This window comes from Mustela nivalis (genome assembly GCF_964662115.1).
Source record: "Mustela nivalis genome assembly, chromosome: 13".
NCBI lineage: Eukaryota > Metazoa > Chordata > Mammalia > Carnivora > Mustelidae > Mustela > Mustela nivalis.
Genome location: NC_139032.1, coordinates 60,319,685 through 60,336,370, shown reverse-complemented (window position 1 = coordinate 60,336,370; position 16,686 = coordinate 60,319,685). Strand labels below are relative to the sequence as shown.

Here is a 16,686-nt window from a genome sequence, read left to right as displayed (position 1 = left end):
AATAAAAAATTTCAAACTACTGCTAAGTGCAAACTTGCCATCAACCTTTCAAACAGGTTAACTACAGAAAAAAATGTGTCAACTGTTTTAAAGCAGCATTTATTTTTTTTAAGCATATTATGAGGTAGACTTACAACAAGACATTCAGTGCATATATTAATAGAAGTTTTACTGAAACCTTAAAGTTGCATGTAGGTATGTATGTATGTAGCTAAAATGACCTACAACTCTACATTCATCCACATGAAAACCTCAAAAGAATTCAACTGAAACAGTAAAAGCCTAGTACAGTTTATAAAGCTTTCCTAATTGTGATGGAGATCTGTGGAAAAAATCTGTGGAGGGACGGAGTTTTAGTTTTAGATTTTAGACTTTATTTTACTAAAACATTCACTTTATGGCTAGTTTTCAATGAATGTACCTTTACTGGACTGGAGACAAAAGATACTATAATTCTTATTCCCACCATATCAAAGCAGGACCAGCTATCTAATTTGGAAGCCTGGTGCAAAATAGAAATGTGGGCTCCTTGCTCAAAAAATTAAGAATTTTAAGATGGATTAACAGAACCTTACACCAAGCATGAGGCTTTTCTCACTGTAGGGCCTTGTATGCCTGTACTGGACACACAGTGAAGCCAGCGCTACAATCTTAGTTATCCTTGTCCCTTGAGTCCCTCGTTAGACTGGACAAGGCATATAGTAGGGATTCAATGTTCGGTGAATGAAAAATTGAGTTTTGCAGTTTTCCAAATCCATGAGAAATGCTTAGTTTTCCTGTACTGGACACACAGTGAAGCCAGCGCTACAATCTTAGTTATCCTTGTCCCTTGAGTCCCTCGTTAGACTGGACAAGGCATATAGTAGGGATTCAATGTTCGGTGAATGAAAAATTGAGTTTTGCAGTTTTCCAAATCCATGAGAAATGCTTAGTTTTTCTGACCTGTGGACAGAAGAAAATCTTACTCTGATGAAGATTTCTCTATTTGCACATCACATTCTGGCTTCATGGAAATTCAAGGCCACATATGGCTAAGGTTCATTTGATTCCTGCAACAAGAAATTTATTGAACTACTCTGTCGGCTCCTGTACTGGGCACTGGGGATGCAAGAAAAGTCAGTCCCTGCCCGCAAGGAGCTTACAGTCTAATGGAAGAACTTAACAGTACCGCAGAACCTAGTGAGAAACTTCCTGGTGTCTAGGATATTATCTGGAACACTGCCAACTTTCCTAAAAATATGAATCTATACTTTCCCAGAAAACATGTTTTAAAAATGGAAGATGCAGTGAAAATCTAATGGCCAACCTTTAATGTAGAAAACATGAAACTGAAATAAGGAAGAAACTTAGGAAAGCTGAAAAAATTCTATTTTAAATACTATGAACAAGATTTAAAATTTAAAATTATTTTATTGTCTCTGGATGACATTTCATTTATAGTAACATTTATATACACATACATATACAAGTTGTGCATATGTGAGATGTGTTCCTTGGAGCTTTTGATAAAACTGGTATTTCCATTATTCATTTAAAACTAAAGCAGCATACAGGTAAATTTGAGATTTCCCTTTTGATTATTTCTGTTGTCATTTGAACAGGAGTAATTCTTGGGGTATAAATTTGGTATGATCTTATTCTGTAATGAGATGAATATTGCCTTTGTAACAATGTGTGGTAATTTCAACATGTATTTTAATGGCTCTTGACCAAGTTTAATGGCATCAAAAATACTCAAGTCTATCTGGATTTATTTTGTTTCCCCTCCCCCCCCATTCTTCTTTTTAAAAAAACAAATATGAAGGATCCTTGTGCAAATACAGAGCCTTTGTTGTTACTTGGCTGTTCTTTGGTGCATTGCCGTTCATTCCTTCATCTAGCAGCATCCTTTGTCCATAGTATTTTCCTTGGCGGCAGCTGAAACAATCACTAGCCTAGGCTTTCCCCAGGTTATGGTGAACCTGTCAGAGAGCTAGTGGTCCCAGAGACTGTGCACGCAGGGCTCGTGCAGCTCTTTAGACGCTAAGCAGGCCTGGTGATCTCCTGTCCCAGCTCGGAACAGATGAACACAGCGCAAATGCCAGCCTATTAGAGGCAGGCATGTGGAGACTGTGGTAGGAGACAGAACAAACCACTTAGCACACAGAAAAAATTTTTAAATAAAAAAATCCCCAAATCTAAGCAACCTGAAGTGAATGATTATATATACCTCAGGGCCAAGGGAATCCCTTTTTAATAATTGATATTAACTCATATTTGCTATAGCCCTTTACATTTTATGAAGTATTTTATATACATCAGAACTCATTGGGTATTTATAATAACACATGAATATAACTTTTACTTTTCGTTATGAAAAAGTGAATTATACTGAGCATGCTGTTTAAGAAGGCAGGGAGGTATACTAACATAGCTGAAAGACTTGCATCAAAAATAATTTACAAGTTTTAAATTTTGGCACTTATGATATATACATTAGTTATCCAAAATTTCATATATATGCTTTCTTTCATGACGTGCCAGCACTGGCTATTTCTGAGTGAATTTTCACAGCTGTCCGTGGCTGCTGGTCACTTTAAATGGGGATGATTGTCATCAGTGTTATCAGGCTATTTTTCCTGCTAAACAGAAGATTTAACAGATGCTTGTGGATGCCAATACCATATTCAGACTGATATGGGAAACACTAGGCTTCTAACAGATTCTCAGAGTGTTCTTCCTGTATTGCACTTCCTGGAAAACCAAACTTTAACTATGACATAATGTGATCTTGGTTCTGGATAGGAGTTGGGAACCTTATCCTTGCTTGTTTGCCTAAAATTTTTGGTAAAGCCTTATCTTGGATGTAACAAGGAGAAATAACAAAATATACATGTACTTTGGGCTTCTGAGGAAAAAAATCAGATATATTTTCGAAAGATCGAGAGAGGTCTTGTCTGCTTTAGCGACTTCATTTTCACAACTAAAGGAACTACTAAATATTTGATGTTCCTAAACTTAGTTAACATAGCATTTCTGTAGAAAGCTTATTTTCGAGATTTTTTTAAAGATACAGTTTGCCCCTCAAGATGGGGCTCAAACTCATGACCCCAAGATCAAGAATTGCATGCTCTACTGAGCCAGTCAGGCGCCCCTGTAGAAAGGTTTTTAAAACAAGTATAATTTATACTACATTTACCAACAACTATACCACATTACCATTTATAATATATTCACCAGTTATCATGAATAAAAATGACTAAATAAAATTTAGAGTAAAAAAACCCCAGACTAGCTTTTATGCTCTTAAGTGAAATGAGACCTTGAAATTTTAAGATGCAGTTTCCTCCAAGAGTCTAGCATTCCTGATGCCCTGTGATTCCTGGATTAATATCCCCCTCATGATGTTTTGATCACAGCCGACCTCAAAAAGAGGACAAAGGTGGTTTTGTCGAGTTTGCTAATTTTTAATTCTCATCTATGTGGCTCTATTTTTATACAAGGCAGTTTATTCCACATTTTTCTTTACAGCTATGTATCCTGCTCGAAGTCTTTCAGTTAGGAGTGGACTGTATGTATGCCCTGCAGTTTATGGTACTAATTCTAATGGAAATTTTCATTCTTATGAATCTTGCATGGTGCAGAAGGTAAGTCAGCTCTGTAATAAAGAATTTACAGAGGATGCTAAACAAATTCACAGGCCATTTTCCCATCTTTATAAACAAAAGGGCAAAGTGGTAGAGTAGTAAGCACCCAGGCTCTGGACTGAAGCAGCTGGGTTTAAATCCCAGTGTTGCTCTCCGCCCCCGCCGCCCAGTGCCAGCTCTGACTCGACCTTTCAGACCCTCCATTTCTTCCAAAGTAATTCGGTGCTCATGTCACCTACCTTGCAAGGTAATTTGTGAGAGAGGGTAATTAGTAAAGTGTGTAGACTGACACCATAGACACTATAATGGTTGAAGAATCATGGACTGAAACTGAGTTGGGCAACACGTGGGTCTAGCATCCGACATGCAACTCTCTCCGGAGGGGTTGCAATATACGGAATCTTTGTTTCATCAATAGAAGTACTGTACTCAGTAGCTTGTTTTGAATGTTAAGATTGGGTACTTTTGCCTCCAAAACTTTATCTTCCTTTACATATGTGGACGTTTAAAAAAATTTATGGCAAACCAATGTTTACATTATACTTTGTAGTAATTTTCTTGATGGCTAAAAAATTTCAAATTCTTTTTAACATCCATGCTAAAATGATGTAATTGTTAAAATTTGTCCTAGAGCCAAGATTGTTCCAAGGGAGATGTATGTAACCTCTGCACACGTGTGTGAATGGCTGTCTGGTAGGTCCTGCAAAAAAAAAAAATTGTCATTTTTATTCATGTGTTTGGGTTGCTTAATAATTCTATAAGATTTGCGATTCTTTTCTTAGGGCCGGAATTCTCAGCATCTACTCCCGTGCGTTTTTAAATCTATCAGCCAGTTTAAGGGTAGTCACAATAATACAACTTAAAGACAAGATAAAGTGTTCATAAATCATTGTTTTAACAGCCAGCACAATACAGTAGAAATTGCCCTGAGCAAGGAATTAGGAGACTTGAATTAAAGTTCTGGCTCTGCCACTAATTTTGTAAGACGACTTTAGGCAAGTCACTTAACTTTTCTCATTCATTTGATGATGAGACTGATTACATTTTCTACCTCTAAAATGGATTTACTTACTATTTTTTTAAATAATTAAAACACCTTCTGGGAGTTAACCACCTGAAAGGTACGGAAGTACTTACTGATGTTTAAGGTAGTGTTTTTCAAACTCTGATCTAGGAATAAGGTTACTAGAGGTTCCTATTAAAAACAGATTCCTAAAAACAAAAAACCAAAAAACCAAAAAACAGATTCCTGTCATCTCCCTGACTGAATCAGAACCTCCTACAGTGAGGGCCAGGTTTCTGTTTTCCACAAGCTCCTAAATAACTGTAACGCACCCTATTATCTGAAAACCACTGGCCTAAGAGAATATGATCTGAGAGGGAACGAGCTAACATGTGGCTTAAATTACTCGAGCCTCTGGTGGATCCTTTCTAAATATAATATCCGTCCAAGTGCAGACTAGAAGAAAGCTGCTTACTTCAGCAGGCCAGTCAGCCCTGTGACTGACCCCGCTTGCTGTGTTCCATAACAGAATGTAAGAGGTCTTCACGTCAGCTCTTTGTCCTGATATCCAAGTCACTGACTACTGTAGTTAGGTCACGGCTTGCAGAGGACTGCAGCTCACCCCTCCCTAATGCTAAGGGTCAAGCTTGTGCCCCCTGGCTCAAGGAGTAAAGATGAAGAAAATACCACCTCTTTCCTCTCAATCTCCCCTCCACCCTAATACCATAACAAGTCACCCTGTGTGAGTCAAATAGTCTGGCAGAGAAAACAAATTCTAAGCCACGTGGTTCTCCTCTCTCTGACCAGATAGTGTACTAACTCAATGAATCCTCCTGTATACAACAGAAATGACCAAAGCCCACTCCTTCTCCTGTTTTCCTTTCTAAATGCTGTTCAGAGGAACAAAATACCAAGTAAGGACACATGCTAGAGATTTTTAAATTCATACAAGTAAATTACAAAGAGAGGTGGCAGTTATTTTTTCTAGAGTTTTACAACAAAATTCCTTTCACGGTGAAAAAATATGTATAATTTTAACAGGAAACTCAAAAGACATTTTTGTTGTAAGACTAACAGTTACGAGAATAATGCCATTATCTGTGCTCATTATAGAGAAACATAACAGCAACTTTAAAAGGCCAAGTATACTGATAAGATGGAATTTCTTTTTTAATGACCAGTATGCTGACATGGGACTTCTGGGTTTATTCAATATAGCGTCACGGGTTTCTCCTAACCTCACCATAACTCCTGCCAGACACCCACGAAATTCACACCGAACTAAAAAAAATAAGGAAAGAAATGAAGAAATTTGACAAGAGCTACCATGCAAAATAACCAGAAGAACTGAAGTTTAGGTGGCACAGGAGCAGAGGAATGCGGCAAAAGCTGCTGCTGCGTAGAGTCTAACTTGGCGAGGCCCCTACAATACCGGACAGCCAAGTCCTCAGGTCACAGGTGTGTTCGTGGACCCATAATAACCGGCATCTTGACCCAAACTTTTAAGATCTTCTAAAAAGGAAATACTTCACCTAAATTGAAGTAATTTGTGAGTCAAACACCAGAAGAGTTCCTTATTTGATATAAGTTGTGCCTAAAACTTTGGCTGATACAAAGAAACCCGTCCGCTAAGGCACCCTGAGGCAATCTGACAATGTGTTGGAGAGAACTTCGTGGTCAGTACTACGTCATTATGAGAGTACAGAGAACGGATCACCCGCAGGGGACTGGCTTCTTTGGGCAAACAGTCTATAAGTTCACTGCACTGTTTGTCAAATCCCAACAAGCGAATCCCGTAGCCATGTGGGGAAGAGACCATTCGCCCATCAGGACTGAAGCAAAGTTCTTTGATATAACCCCTGCCTACATTGGCTTCTTCAATGTAATGAGTTAGTCGTAGAGAACAGCGGGGTGAGACAGGTCGCACAGGAGCTCCTTCTTGGAATTCATAGACACAAGTCCACTAAGGGGAGAGAAGAGAGAGAAACCAAAATTACAGAGCCCCAAATATTTCTTTTTGTAAAAAGCTCAACCGACTGTCAAAACCACAGAATTGTTGCAAGAAATCAGATGACTGCTACCCATCTCCCATCTATTAAAATGTGTAGGCCCCACACCTTATCTTCAGAGGCCAAGGTTATTCTGTGTGCTTTGACATACTATGACTAATGCCTTTTATTTCCTCAGGCTGCTGTGACTTCTGTGGTAATAATTCCCTTTTGTGAAAATAACAACAATTCTGGTACTTAAAATATTCCAAAGTTTAGACATCTAACCTAAAATAGCTCTCCTCCTACACACTTGGTCCTTGTCTCTTTTCAGTTGTGACTTCTAGAGCCAGTGAGATCCTCAAAAGACTCCTGCTTTCCAGAGTGACGGGTCATGAGGTGATATAAGGCCCTTTCCCCAGTCATCAGTTTAGTCTTTCCCCAGGTTCTGCTGGTAGTTTTACTAATTAACTGATTAGTTTTATTTATTTGAGTGAGTCAGCATGAGCAGTGGGGAGGAGCAGAGTGAGAGGGAAAAGTAGATTCCCTGCTGAGAAGGGAGCCTGACTGGGACTCGACCCCAGGATCCTGGAATCATGACCTGAGCTGAAGGCAGACACTGAACCAACCAGACACCCAGACACACCTCCCTTGGTTTTTAAAAAGAGCAAATTCTAAAACTCAATTGGCTTAGCAAAACCTTACATTTAGCCAGCTTGGCTGCAGTATCTCCCCTCTGAAGTTCACTATGTAAAGGGCATGTGGCAGATGAAGGGGGCAAGGATGAAGAAGCTGGACACAATCTGAGCTGATACTGGTTTAAAGTATTTAAACCTGTAGAGGAGGCTGGAGAGGAAGGAGGGGTTCAAGGGATAAAGGGGCCAGGAGCACGCCCGGCAGCGGCTGTTCCGTCAGCCCTGCTGAGGTGGACTGCCGCCGCTCCTACCTCCTGATCATCAGTGTTGCTTGAGCACCGAAGGAGAGTGGCCCAGCCCTTTGGGTGCAGCTGTAAGGACGTGATGCAGTTTCCACGGTCTCTCTCACCAGGAACTTCAGGGGTTAAGACTTCAAGACTATTTCGTGGTGAAACTCCTGATACGAAAATTAGGATGTGAGATTTGTATTATCAAAGGATTAAGGCAGCTCATCAAAGCTTTGATTTCTGGCAGTCACCCCCACCTCTAGCCTTCATTCCTTCGTCAGCCCCCCTCCTTTTTTTACATGCTACCACATGTAAAAAGAAAAACTGGGCACAGCTGCGGGGGCACCATCAGTTAAGCAGCCAACTCTTGGTTTTGGCTCAGGTCATGATCTCAGGGTTGTGAGATCAAGCCCTGCAGCGGGCTCCATGCTGAGCATGGAGTCCGCTTCAGATTCTCTCTCTTCCTGTGCACCTCCCACTCATGTTTGCTCTCTCTAAAATATATCTCCCCCCTCCAAAAAAGCCAACAACAACAACCACCTTCACAAACAAAAAAACAACTAAACACCAAAAACCATATATAGAAAAAAACCTATGGTGCCCCTTGATATACGGTGTACATGTTTTTGGTGTGGGGTTATGGGGAAAGGTTATGACCAGAACTAAAGAATCCAAGTCCTGCAGCAGGAATCCATAACCTAAGACTAAGGCGTTAAAGTAGACTAGGGATCCTTTTGATTAGGATTTGTATCTCAGAAAACTCTAAAAATCAAATTCTAGGACATGAAAGGAATCTGGAAAAGAAGTAAAAGAGAATTCTCATCTCAGAGGACCCTGGTGCTCTCTATCCCTGAGAAGGAAATACTTGGAAGCCATAGAGACCACCTTTATTATCAATAAAAGGCTATTATGTGTGCAAGGAGCAGGACTTATGGCCCCCCAAGGACAGTACTATAAATGATAAGCATCTATCATTTTGGAGGCAAGGCAGGATAGTTCACATATCAGTGTATCAAAACGAGGGTTTGGGAGACACGGCCAATCATACACACGCCTGGTACTCTGTTAGGGCCCATCCTGTCCTCCTTCCTAGGCCTCACGGAAGTAATTGCTACAGCTAGCCGTTACTACTGGGAGTTACATACTATCCCTCAGGAATGTGGAGAACCACTTTCACAGACATCATAAAAAAGCAGTTTAGAACTTTAATATCAAGAGAAATATTTTAACACTTCTCTACCCTCGGAAGGAGTTGCTTTGAAGATTATGAGCTCCCTCTGTCAGACCCTTTGTGAACTGTTTCTCAAATAGATGTGTTATCTTCTTTAAAAGATTCCCTTTAGATTACTACAGCATTGATGGAAACCTGTGAAGCTCTCAATTACATTGTTATAACCAAACTATACCTAAATAATGATTTCACATGTGACTGAACCTTAATAACAATTTTAGAGAAAAGCCACTATTTCAAGAATTCTGAAAACTGAACAAAAGCAGAAAAGAAACCCGTCTAAATAAGTAAGTAGTGGCTTTTGAGTTCTGCTCCTTGGAGGTTCCTCCAGAGAGGGAACCACATGGGGATGGGATAGGGAAGACTGGTCAACAAACTCACTAATTTCACTTGAACCAGTTTTTGCACTTTATCTGTGCTACAATCCACAGCAGACTTCATGTCAAAAAGAGTTCTAGGGGCATCTGACTCTTGATCTCAGGGTCTGGAGTTTGAGCCCTGTACTGGGTGTAGAGATCACTTAAAAAAAAAAAAAAAAGTTCTAATCCTGAAATGGGATTGATAGCCTCAGGTCTATACAGCTACTGTATCTATCAAAGTATGGTGCTAACATTCTGATATCCTGAAGACCCAGGAGTGCCAACATTCAGAACGAGCTGATGTATGAGCCCCACCTCTTCTCTATACTCTGCCTAGGCTCTCCATACATTGTCTCTTCTCCCATTCCCAACTCTCTACATCATGAAACTGCTGTGCAGTTTGGTTTTTGGGTTTACCACTGCAACAAACAGCTAACTACTCTTAAGTTTTGTGTAGTTTTTTTCCTCATGGATGGTTTAGCTCAATAAAGATTTTTCTCAAAGATTATTAAGAGCCTTGTCTTATGTACTGTAGCCAAAGTAGTACAGTAGAACAAAGTATCAAAGAAAAAAATATTACACATCTGGGCATAAATCTCTAAATTTAGTAGGAGGAATTTTTAATCTTAAATGTCATAGTCCTGAATACCCAAAGGAAAGTAGATAGGCTGTAGGTTTAGGAAGGGCTCTCAAACCACTCTACAAACATAAGTAGTCATGCAAAATAATCAAGTATGTAATTATTAAGCACTTAACCAGGTGATACCACCTAGGAGAAACAAATTAGAAGTCTAATGGATAGTCCCTCCCCTAAAGATCTAAGTAGGAGCCATGCTCATCTCCAAAAGGTGACCCGAAATTACAAAAAGAACCACATCTGGCCATCAGTCCACAAAGATGAGGACAAACAAAAAGTGCTTAGATGTGAGCTGGTTTGGAGAAGTAGATGAAATTTGCATAGGTAAAAAGCATCTCATTTAGGGGGTGGAAAAGAATAGGGTAAATAGCTAGTTCTCCCAGAGCAGTGGCGGGGAAACAGGCAAAAGCACAGTGGGGTCAGGTCGTAGCCCACTTTATCCCACAATCCCTCTCAGGCGGTCAGCCATTGCTTGGATAAAGAAATGGGAGAGCAAAATGCCTACCAGGCTGGAAGTAGGCGACTTCACAAGCACCTGACAAACTCATTACCTTATACTGCACCCTCACATGCATATCTCATTTAATTTCCCTAACAACCTCGATTGGAATCTACATTTCCAAACTACTTTTTCTCTAATCTAGACCAAACGAAATTCAGTAAATAAAACCAAAGCTCAAATTCCAACAATGATGTAAGCCCAAGATATCCAACCCTAGAGACTGGTTAGCTTTTGAAAATGACTGACGGTCAAAGAATATCCTCTTCTTTACTGGCTTTTGTCTGGATTAAAACTAAACCAAAGAAAGCTATTTGGTAGAATCTGTTGTTGCAAGACTATAAAATTCCACTTTTAACCTACCTTCTCTTTGTGAGGCTCGTGACATGTGTTTCTCAGAAGATGAATTAGAATCACTATGATGACAAGGTGAACTAGAAACTCGAGGACCAGAAGAACTTGATGAAGTAGTCAGATCTTGAAAATACAAAAAGTTCTGACAGTAAACTTAGCAGAACTTTAATAGCGTCTCTTAACTTTTTAATCATCTAGTTGAAGCATACTGTGAAAATCCATCTGAAACATGGCAAGTACATGCCCACTTAAAGCAGGCCTATAACTAAGACCAAGGTAGGTAGGACAGCTCTAAGGCCTGGGCCCTTTCTAAAATCTCTTATACCAAGATTTGCTTAAGTAAAAGAAAAATGACAAACCCAATAAGCACAGGAGCATCTCTGGGTTCCCCATCACTTCTATAGTAAGATGGAATAAGAAAATTCAATAAACATGAAAACTGAGCTGTTCATCAGCCCATTTACTCTTAGAATAGGGTCCAAATACCAGGTTCATTACTGAGAACAGTAAATGAACCTTCTTAAGCATGCCAAACAATTGTTATCATTCATGGAATTATGTGAAAACTATCTTTGAAATGCAATATAAACTTCATACTGAAATCTGTTGAAAAACAAACACTGAGTATCAGATAGTTGGATCTAATGTATTACTCCAAATAGCAATCTCTGTTTCATCTCACTCTTTGGTGGCCCCACACTTTTATGAGGATTTCTTCATCTAATTCCTTTTGATGTTATTATCAGAGTTACTCTTAGAAGACAGAAAATGTTCTTGGTTTTTGAATAAAAAAATACCAATCAGACCTTCTAAGTTACTACCTCTTACTAAGCTAAAGTTGATTATTAATGTTTAACCTAAAAATAAATTTCTGAATGTAAAAGGATTATACTCACATACTCATGAAATCCCTTGTTTTGCAAATAAATTGATAAAGCTTAAATTTCTACTTTTAGTAGTGAATTTGGACAAATGCAATTACAATGGGGCCCGTACTTTCTCAAAGGAGTCTTCAGATGTGGCCCTATGCATGCAGGAGAAAGAGTCCAACTATCTGAAGCTGATTTTTATTTATTTACTCTTTTGAAGCTGATTTTAAATAGGTATTTATAAACATTGCGTTTCAAATGCTTAAGTCTTTTTTTCTGGGTTTTTGTTCATAAACATAAAATTATAAATAGGTATGTTCCTGGAATAGCCCTCTTTTCCCCAAAGGTGATGAAATACAGACTCTATCAAATAAGGTAGATAAATTACAGTGCATAAGTTTTTCTGACCCCCAATTTCACTGAAGCATTCTAATGGAATCAGCAACAGGAAAAATAATACAGTTTTAGGGGCATGTAGGTGGCTCAGTTGGTTAAGCAGCTGATTCTTTGTTTCAACTTGGGTCATAATCTCGGGGTCCTGGGATTGAGGTTCCCCCCTCCAGTGTGTTCCCTGCTTGGTGGGGAGTATGCGTCAGGCTTCTCTCTTCCTCTGCAACCTCCGCCACGCTCAAAAATAAATAAATAAATCCTAAAACAAACAAACAAACCAGAATACAGCTTTAGCAAGAGGATATTTAGGGGTTGTGAAAGAGGATGGCACCAGCTACCTGGGTATAGACTTCTGAAAGTCTGGGATGTAATACAGACTTAAAAGTAAAGCTCTATACTGAATGTATCTTAAAAGCTCTGCTAGGTGGGGCACCAGGGTGGCTCAGTGAGTTCAGTGTCTAGCTCTTGATCTCAGCTCAGGTCTTGATCTCAGGGTTGTGAAATAAAAATGAAATGAAATAAAATAAAAATAGTAATAAAGCTCTGTTGGGCTTCAGAAGCACTTAAAAAGATAGATCCTACCTTGGGCCACCATTAACTTTTTGAGATAGTGATGATTTAGAAATACTGATAAAAGATTTTCTGGAATGGGTGTCTGGGTGGCTCAGTGGGTTGAGCTGCTGGTTCAGTTCAGGTCATGATCTCAGGGTCCTGGGATCGAGTCCTGCATCGGGCTCTCTGCTCAGCAGGGAGCCTGCTTCCCCCTTTCTCTTTGCCTGCCTCTCTGACTACTTGTGCTCTCTCTCTCTGTGTCAAATAAATTTAAAAAAAAAAAAAAAGATTTTGTGGAAGATACCCAAATGGCCAACAGATACATGAAAAAATGCTCAATATCACTTGGCTATGAAATGCTATGAAATTTGTATTTCAGGGAAATACATATCAAAACCACAGTGAGATACCATCTCACACCAGTCAGAATGGCCAAAATTAACAAGTCAGGAAATGACAGATGTTGGAGAGGATGCAGAGAATGGGCAACCCTCTTACACTATTGGTAGGAATGCAAGCTGGTGCAGCCACTCTGGGAAACAGTATGGAGTTTCCTCAGAAAGTTGAAAATAGAGCTACCCTACCACCCAGCAAATCGCACTACTGGGTATTTACCCTAAAGATACAAATATAGTGATCTGAAGGGGCACATGCCCTGGAATGTTTATAGCAGCAATGTCCACAATAGCCAAACTATGGAAAGAACCTAGATGTCCATCAACAGATGAATGGATAAAGATGTGGTGTACACACACACACACACACACACAGGAATACCATGCAGTCATCAAAAGAAATGAAATCTTGCCATTTGCAATGACAGGGATGGAATTAGAGGGTATTATGCTAAGCAAAGTAAGTCAATCAGAGAAAGACAATTATCATATGATCTCTCTGATATGAGGAATTTGGGAGGCAGGGCGGGGGATATTGAGGGCTAGGGAGGGGGAAAAAACCAAAATGGAATCGGGAGGGAAACAAACCATGAAACTCTTAATCTCAGGAAACAAACTGAGGGTTGCTGGGGAATGGAGGGGTGGGGACAGGGTGGCTGGGTTATGGACACTTGGAAGGGTATGCGCAATGGTGAGTGCTATGAAATGTGTAAGCCTGATGATTCACAGACCTGTACCCCTGGGGCAAATAATAGATTATATGTTATAAAAAATAAATAAAAGATTTTCTGGATAGCAGAAAGCGATAAAAGAAAATATTTTTATAGTTAGTAGTCCTTCCTATTCCATTGGTGATACAGAAGCACAAATTAATGCTATGTCAGAAATTCATATAGGTCATACTTCCTTGGGAAAAAAAGCTTTCAATGAGTTTTCCAAAAATGTCTTCAAATTTCCTTCCCTCCTTCCTGGTATCATTCTCAAAATGGAAACATATACCATACCTTTGTGTGAAACTCTATGGAAAATTTTCTGAAATCAAAAAGGAAAAGCTTACCTGAACTTGATGTAGTTCTTCTTGCTCTCAAAATGGGATAGCTGCCTACTTCTAAAGACTTAGTTAAGTCAAGATCATGCAAAATCAAGAGATATCCAGAGGACGTTGAGATCAACATTTTGGAACAATCTGGAGTTAATCTCATTCGCATGAGAAAACGTGTGTGAAAGAATTTCTTATGTGGACACCCGTCTTCTGTACACCTAACAGAAGAAATCAAAACAAAACCTAGAATTATCATAAATATACGGATTTGGTTAGCAGTCATATTTTCAATCTTGAAACTAGAATTTACAGTGTATGCTTAGCCTTATACACATGACAAACTTTTTTTTTTTTTTGGCTCACCATTCCTTCTTTCATCTCCAATTTTCCATTTTATTCTTTCTTTCTGAAATATATATTTTAGAGTAAGATTTTGTTGAGGTAAACTGTCACTTTATACTGTTCTGAAAATATTCCACTCTGATTAAAGATTTAGCTGAGCAGGTAAACTTCAGGTTAATAGTTGTGTCTTTCTGAATACTGGGGATAATATTCCACTGAGTCCTGGCTTCTACTGTTGCTATTTTTAAGTCTACTATTAGGCAATTGTTACTTTGGACAATTCTATCTTTTTTTTCCCTTTGGTCTCTTTGTCTTTGACTTTCTAAATCACAAGATTCATATTATTCATATGTTCTGAGAAATTCTCCATCATTACTCCAATATTGCCTGTCACTTATTTTCTCTATTCTTTTGGAGCTCCAAATAGATGTTTGAACCATTCACATTTGATTCTCCTTGTCTTATATTTTATCTCCTCATTTTTGTTACATTCTGGATAATTTTTAATATCTAGCTTCCAAGCTGTTTTTTAAAGTTGTATCTAATCTGCTACTTGACCCACCCTGGGTTTTTTAAAAAAAATTTTAATCACTAAAAACTACATACTTTAAATTTTTTAAATTGTTTGTTGTGATAAATAGGAACACTACTGATTTTTACACTTTGATCTTATGTATAGCAATCTTGGTTAACTCTTATTAATTCTGATAATTTGTCAGCAGAATTTCTAAGATTTTTCACATAGACCAGTCAAAACACTGGTCTATGGGCCAAGTCTGGCCTGTTTTTATATAGAAAGTTGGTTGGGACATAGCAATATCCATTTATGTATTGTTGATGGCTGCTCAGAGACTATACAGCACACAAAGTTGAAAATATTTATTACACAGTCCTTTACAGAAAATTTGCCAACCCTTCATAAAGACAATCATATCATCTGTGAATGCGATTTTTTTCATTTTTTTCCCCTTACAATCCTTATATACTCATTTTCCTGCACCAACTAGGACCCTATCTTCTGCCACCCCAAAACAGTGGTATACAGTAGTAGTAACAGCAGCCATGTTCTCTCCCTTCCTGATTTTTTAAGATTTTATTTATTTATTTAACAGAGAGAGAGAGATCACAAATAGGCAGAGAGGCAGAGAGCAGAGAGCCCGAAGTGGGGCTCAATGCCAGGACCCTGGGACCATGACCTGAGCTGAAGACAGAGGCTTTAACCCAGTGAGCCACCCAGGCACCCCTTCCCTTCCTGATTTTATAGAAAAAAAATTTTTTTTTTTAGAGTAAGCTCTTTTTTTTTTTTTTTTTTTTAGAGTAAGCTCTTTACTCAATGTGGGGCTTGAACTCACAACCTTGAGATCAAGAGTCACGTGCTCTACTGACTGAGCCAGCCAGGTACTCCTATAAAGGAAACTTCTAAAAGTTTCACTATTTAAAAATATCCTGTTTTAGTGTACACTTTTGATGAGTCTCCATTTTTAATGAAGTCTAATAGCTTTACTGAGATATAACTTACATATCATAAATTCACTCATTTTAAGTCATAAATTTAAGGAGTTGTGAAATCATCAACTCAATTTTAGAACATTTTCATCATCCTAAAAAGACCCTCCTGCCCACTAACTGTCTCTCTCTGTTTCTACTCCCAGTCACAGGCAGCCACTAATCTATTTCTGTTTCTATAGATCTGCTTATTGTGGACATTTAAGAATTATACAGCAAGTGGTCTTTTGGTTTGGCTTTTTTCACTTAGCATACTGTTTTTTGAGCTTCATCCGTACTGTAGACACGTATTAGTACTCTGTTCCTTTTCATTAGCAAATACTATTCTGTATAGATATACCACATTTTGTTTATTCATTTACCAATGAATAGGTATTTGTACTGGTTCCCTTTTGGGGATATTATGAATACTGTTATAAGCATCCATGTACAAATCTTTGTGTGGTGACAGGTGTTCTCATTTCTCTTGGGTAGATACCTAGGAGTAGAATGGCTGGTCAGATGGTAACTCTATGCTTAACATTTTAAAAACTACCAAAAAGTGGCTTCATTTTACATCCCTACCAGCAACGTATGAGGATGCAGTTTCTCCACATTCTTGCCAATATTTGTCTTTTTTAAATTAAAGCCTTCTTAGTGGATATGAAAATTTTCCTCATTTTGGTTTTGGCTTGCCTTTTCCTTATGACTCATGACGTTGAACATCTTTTCACGTGTCTATTAATCATTTGTATTACCTTCCTTGGTGAAATGTCTATGCAGATATTTTGCCCATTTTTAAATTGGGTTATTTGTGTATATATGAAGTGAGTTGCAAGAATTCTTTATATATTTTGGGCACAAATCCTTTATCAGGTATAATCTACAAATATTTTCTCCCATGCTGTAGTTTTTCTTTTTACTTTCGTAATGGTATCATCTGATACACAAAAGTTTTTAATTTTAATGAAGTCCATTTTATCTATTTTTTG

The 16,686-nt window shown here is 38.5% G+C and overlaps 1 protein-coding gene across 3 annotated transcripts in view; it reads right to left on the bottom strand.

Annotated features, from left to right (window-relative positions):
* Nucleotides 1–1,390: 1,390 nt before the first annotated feature.
* DCAF10 (DDB1 and CUL4 associated factor 10) overlaps nucleotides 1,391–16,686 on the bottom strand; it is a 47,585-nt gene continuing 32,289 nt past the window's right edge. Inside the window, exons 4-9 of one of the 3 annotated variants that reach the window (XR_014301732.1) lie at nucleotides 13,883–14,085; nucleotides 10,629–10,742; nucleotides 7,564–7,709; nucleotides 5,956–6,592; nucleotides 3,866–4,326; nucleotides 1,391–2,109 (exon numbers count right to left, since the gene is read on the bottom strand). Coding sequence is in view for 1 of the 3 variants with exons in the window: in XM_082694876.1 (XP_082551002.1) it covers nucleotides 6,224–6,592; nucleotides 7,564–7,709; nucleotides 10,629–10,742; nucleotides 13,883–14,085 (832 nt within the window). In the remaining 2 variants the exon portion in view is untranslated. Of the gene's footprint in view, nucleotides 6,593–7,563; nucleotides 7,710–10,628; nucleotides 10,743–13,882; nucleotides 14,086–16,686 lie in introns of all 3 variants that reach the window. The other 2 variants (XR_014301731.1, XM_082694876.1) reach the window with 2 other exon arrangements.